Source organism: Aptenodytes forsteri, unplaced genomic scaffold, assembly GCF_000699145.1.
Source record: "Aptenodytes forsteri isolate BGI_AS27 unplaced genomic scaffold, ASM69914v1 Scaffold707, whole genome shotgun sequence".
NCBI lineage: Eukaryota > Metazoa > Chordata > Aves > Sphenisciformes > Spheniscidae > Aptenodytes > Aptenodytes forsteri.
Window position 1 is genome coordinate 550,802 of NW_008795363.1, and position 5,955 is coordinate 556,756.

The 5,955-nt window shown below is 46.2% G+C and overlaps 1 protein-coding gene across 1 annotated transcript in view; it reads right to left on the bottom strand.

Moving 5' to 3' along the window:
- The window catches only part of DNAH9 (dynein axonemal heavy chain 9), a 214,927-nt gene that overhangs the window by 160,492 nt on the left and 48,480 nt on the right, over positions 1-5,955 (bottom strand). Inside the window, exons 28-30 of the mRNA XM_009280185.1 lie at positions 4,940-5,044; positions 1,697-1,854; positions 1,241-1,379 (exon numbers count right to left, since the gene is read on the bottom strand). Coding sequence (XP_009278460.1) covers positions 1,241-1,379; positions 1,697-1,854; positions 4,940-5,044 — 402 coding nt within the window. The remainder of the gene's footprint in view (positions 1-1,240; positions 1,380-1,696; positions 1,855-4,939; positions 5,045-5,955) is intronic.

A 5,955-nucleotide genomic window follows, 5' to 3' on the forward strand; every position in this document is an offset into this window, starting at 1 on the left:
AAAAAAAAAAAAAAAAAAGAGAGGGGTGGTTATGCTTAGACAGTACACCACCATGAAGGGGTAAGAACCAGCAGCTCCAAACTGCCAGACAAGTCAGCAGTGGAAATACATCCAAATCTTCTAGTTGCACTGAGGCCAGAGACCTCCACCAGACTGAGTTACCTGATTTCCATTTCAGTAGGTGAGATTCCCATCAGGGACAGTATTAAAGAGTCAAATAATTCAGATGTTCCTGCCATCACGTGGGCTCAGAGTTGGCAGTAAGACAGTAGTAGGACTTGCACTCTGGAGACCTAAGAAATTTGCTTCACCTAAATCATAAAGCAGCTGAAGCAAGGCCAGCCAGACCCCTGGATCTGCAGGAGCTACTAAGGTGAAAGATTTGTTAGTCCATTATGAGGCCCCAAATACCCAAGTTTCTCCATCCTGCCCAATCACAAGATTACCAGGCTTGTGTGGTCCCAGAGGCAGTCTACCAAGCAGGGGCCAGTAAGGACATTGCTGAAAAAGAACCACAAAGAGGCATGAGAGGAACTCTCAAGCCAACAAGCAACTCTTTATATTTCTGCTCTGTTAAGACCCTCCAGAGCACAGCTCGATGGCTGACTGCTTTGTGTGGGAGGCCACGGCTTCCACCAAGACCTCCAAGACACAGCACAAAGTTTCTGTGACAAGGCATCTCCCACCCAGCCTCATGCTGACAAAGTCAAGATCAGGTTTTCCATCTGGAGTCCTGATTCACCTCTTCTCTGGACCCAGCTTTGATCTATGCAAATGATGACAAGGAAAAATCTGATTAATTAAAGCTTTGCACTGGAAGTGACCCTACTTGGTCAACACCTAACATGACAGGGAACTGTTAGGCTAAACTCAGGGGGGGACAGACATCATAAACACCTTGCAGACAGGAGAATCAATAGGAACTAAGAGACTGGAATGCAAAGGGTCACTGAATACTACCCCGAACATGGTATCATTTGAGCCCATTGAAAAATCTCTCCCATTAATGCAGCTGGTCAAGTGCTTTTGTCCCTGCAGATCCTCCAGTAAAGCAGATTGAAAATTTCATTGCTCTGATGATCACAAACCTTCTCTTCTCCCAGCAGCTAGTGCAAATGCAGTCATTAAATAAAAGCTGTGAAGCTTTAGCCATGGAGGTGAGTGGCAGAGTGCCATGTTCCTGCTGATTTTGGAGATCGACAGGCTTCATTGTACCATTCAGCCACAGAAGCGGGCTCACCTGTTTGGACAGGAGCTCTTTGCAGAGTTGGTACAGAGTAATGAACTTCCTGGCTAACGCCCGGGCCTCGATGAATCCCTCGGCCACCAACATAATTTCACAGATCAGCTCAAAGTCTGGCACGACCATCGCGCATGGCCTAAAAAGACAGGCAAGAAAAGATTGCAGAACAAGTATTTCTTGACTACAGATCTTAGGGGCAGTGGATTTGCAGCTTTATCTTCCAGGTCTTCTCCAGTGAGCCAGGTCACACACTGCCTTTCTCATCGCAAGGGACAGAGCTCCTTTGCCCTGTCTGTGCATTCCCAGACCCAGGATTGTTGCACAAGGCTGAAACTATCTACGATTCCCCAAAGCAAGTGAATTCCCCAAGGAAATGAAATCAAGCTTGGATGTTCCAAATGACAATTTCTGCCAGTCTTATAATGCAGGTCACAAACCTTGACCTGGACTCACCTGAAGAGAGCTTTTAAATTCTCAGGTAGCTCGGTTCGCCCTGCATAACCAGGGTTCATGGTGATGAAAATGCCTACTGAGGGGACTAAGTTAATGTCTTCTCCAAGAAAATTGAAGGATTTCTTCTTCTCCCGTATTGCATCCTGCACACTCTTCACCTAGGAACCAAGACAGCATTATAGTATTGGTGTTCAGTTATGAAAAACACACCAGACAACAGTGCTGCCTTCCTTACGCTTGGCCCCATGATGACTGGGGCTTAGCACTGTTTTGTTTTGGTTTTTTACTGACCATATAAAGCTTTATACACTGGAGTGAATCTCCAATACCAATATCAATCTCCCATCACAATCAAACTCTGACAAAGCAGAAAAGAGAGCTGAAGAGACTGGGCAGTCAAACTGCAAAGGAATTGCAAGAATTTGCACCAGTGCTCTGTAAGACAATGACAGACGTGGGTGAGGAAGAGCAGCTCAGAGGAAGGAAACGCCTCCAAAGCTGCCTGTGTCTCACCTTGGCTTTTGACATCACCTGTGGGACACTTCCCAGCACATCTCACAGCAAAAACACCACCAATGGCTAAATAATCTCTTTCAACTTCCCAACCTAGCAGGAGGCCAGACACCTGAGATGAGATGCAGGGCTGTCCAGGCATCCACAACACAGCCAATACCCAAATGCAGTCCCAAAAGTCTGACACAATACAGGCCCCTGATTCCCTCCACCCATCTTCACCTCTCCCCATGCACCACTGCTCTTCATGACAGCCCAAAACCCTCCTGTGCCTGCTCTGTTCCTTGACTAGGCCCAGAAAAGGAGCAGCATTTCCCAATAAACTTGGCCTCAGCTCAATTGCAAACTGATCACTTGATATTGCTTCTAAAGATTTTGGAACATCAGGTGCTTAATTTAAAACCAAAACCACAAGGCAGAAGCTGTAAGAACTCCCCTGACACCTTCACTCACTGATATTGTATTGTCTTTTGATATTTCCCTGATTGCAGCTTTGTTCTTCTCATTCCTCACCTTCCAAAGAAAGCAAGTTTATTAAAGCTAGATCACCTTCTTGCAAACAGAACTTCAGCAAGGGAGGTATCTCTCTAGGTTCACTACTCTAACCTTACTGCTGTTTGCCATTAAGCAATTAATCGAATTTTTCTCTGTAAGGAACCATATCGACATTAACTGCATGACTAAGAGCCAATTAAACATCGCCATGGTTACACTCCTAATAGCAGCCAGGAGACACGATGATGGAATGACAGCCGTGCTGCTTTCTTCAGATGCCACGCTCCAGCCAGGAGCAAGGGAATCATTAGCAGTTGAGTCATATCTGGGCTTCTTTTGTTCAGCTTCCCTTTTTATTTTTAAGATCCTCAAAGACTTTTTTCAATGACAACTTTAAACTAGAACCTGACGGAAGAGAAATTGAGAGGGAACGATACATAAACTCCCGTACCCGCCTGGGGCTTCTTTGGGACATCATGTAAGGTACCAATTATGAGTGAGAGAGAGATGAGAAGAGTGAGGAGTTCATGGAGGAGTTCAGAACAACGTCTTTGACCGAACATTTACAAAAGTGTAGAAACTTCTGGGCTCTAGATCTTTTTTTCTGCAATACCAAGCCCAAAAGGGGGTCTAGAAAGAATTCAGCACCTCAGTCAGACACTGGGATCCTAAAACCTGCACTCAGCTGACACTTGAGTCCAGAAGAACTTAGATACTTCAACACCTCAATTTTCAGCACTGAAGTCCCCCCCAAGGCTCAAAACTTTCAGTTCTGCCCATGTCAGAGCTGTCTCGGTCTGGACAGTGCAGTTGAGCACCCACCCTCTGCTCAAACTCCCCTGGTAGCTGGATTTACCTGGCGTTTTCAGAGGATACCAATGGGATTTAGGATCTGGACAACATCCAGACACAGCTCTCCTCCAAAGCAAGGGCCAGAAGTAGTAGCAGGGCCTGCTTTCATCCTGCTGCCCCGTGGTTATACCTGGGCTGCCCCAGATTTCAGCCCCTGCCAGAGGGGATTCACACCCACAGCACCTACCCTGGGTGCCTCCTCACCACTCACTGGGCAGGCATGAGCAGGGTACGGAGCACCTATCCTCCTGCAATCTTTTCTCCTATGTAAAATATTTCCAGATTTCCTCGTGGGCCAGTAAGAGTAAGGGAAGGAGGAAGCAAAGTGCCAGATTATATATAAGCACAAGAGAACAGGACTCTCTAGCATGATGGGGAGGGCAGTCTCCTTTCCAGCCCTTCTCCAAGGACTGCTGTTGTGCTTCACACAGGACTCACCAATAAAATGCACTGAACGGTTAAATTACAGAGGAGACAAGAAATCATTCTACAGGGAAAACACCTATGCATAGCTGGGCACAGCTCAAATAGCTCTCCCCTAGCTTTAATCCCACACTCTCAGCCTATCCTAGGCAAGCACATAAGCAGGGGCTGCAGATCTGCTGCAGGTTCCAGTTACCAAATGTCACCCCAGCTGACACCAGCATTCAGGAGCACCGCACTGCATCCACGAGGCTGCACGCATGTCTCCTAGGAATTATGCCACTCGGCCAGGAATACCCTCCAAAGCCATTTTGCAGAGCTCTCATGACAAACACTGGAATTAAATCTACAGTCATATGAAAAGGGAAGGAAGGAAAGAGGACTGCACAGTCTTGGTGACAGGTAAGCGTTAAGAAAATTAATCTTGAATGTATTCCTATTTGTTGAATGTGACACACAACCTGTGCCTGACTGGAGGCAATAAGTAATCCCAAAAAATCCAGCAGGCCATGGATCTTTCCCAAATACCACCCTTCCCCTCCATGAAAATTATTCCCTACATGGTAGCTGAGTAGCCATAAGTCAAGGCAGCTCTCCTCCCTAAAATGATACGCTGCAATTATCTCACAGCACATTAATGACACGAGTGTCTTCCTCAGGAGGAATAGGTACAGAGCCACGGTGTATACTGATCTGGGAAAAGATGCTATAAAGAATCGCCTCAATACAAACGCCGTAACTGGAGAAAGAAAAGAAATGACAAAAATGTTTGCACCACATCACTGTTACATTTTGTCAGTGCTGTGATATTCATGTGATTAATCTTGGGATATAATCCCTCACCTGCCTACACACGGAACTAGAACCCGCAACATGCACTTTCCATGTTTACCCTTGCTCCAAAGGCTGCAGCATGGCTCTGCCTTGTTTGTATTTATTTACGATTGTTTCTCCACTTACCTGTACAGCAACCACAGAGAGGACCTCAACTGAGATCCTGTTAAATTCATCAAAACAGCCCCAAGCTCCTGTCTGGGAAAGGCCTTTGTAAATATTCTCACAAGACTGGGAAAAAAAAAAAAAAAAGAAAATTACAAGTGTGAAATCACAAATGGAATCAACTCCAGCAAAATATGGATTTTATTTCCCAGCTTGTTTATTTATAGCAATTTACAGTCTATTGTGGGTATTTAGAAAAGTGCATGGAAACAGCAGGCACAACTCAATTATAATATTTATAGCTCTTGCACAGTTTGCCACTTGATTTGCTAATTGAACTTTCTTGATATATCTGTGCACTAGTTTCATTTAAAGGTCACCTGTGCTGAATTACTGATGGCCCCGCTTCCTGGGAGAGCCCATAAGCTGAATAAAATATGATCTGAGGCTACCAAAACCACTGTACCGTGCCAGACTGGCAGAGAGCAAGACTCAGCCTAACAATTCAGCATTCTACAGCGGCTGAAAGTTCAGCACGTTTTGGCCTTATTCTGGGAGACAATCCTGAGAAAACCAGGACAGGTCCCTTCCCATGCCAGGGCCTGTCAGCCTGCCAGCATGCCAAGAAGAAATGACCAGGTTGAAGTATCAGCACAGTGTCCTTGTTTCGGCTGGGATAGAGTTAATTGTCTTCCCAGTAGCTGGTACAGTGCTGTGTTTTGGATTTAGGATGAGAACAATGTTGGTAACACACCGATGTTTTGGTTGTTGCTGAGCAGTGCTGACACTAGGCAAGGACTTTTCAGCTTCCCATGCTCTACCGACTGAGCAGGCTGGAGGTGCACAAGAAGCTGGGAGGGGGCACAGCCAGGACAGCTGACCCCAACTGGCCAAAGGGACATTCCATACCGTGTGACGTCATGCTCAGTACATGAACTGGGGAAAGCTGGCCGGGGGGGCCACTGCTTGAGGACTGGCTGGGCATCGGTTGGCAGGTGGTGAGCAATTGCATTGTGCATCACTTGCTTTGTATATCC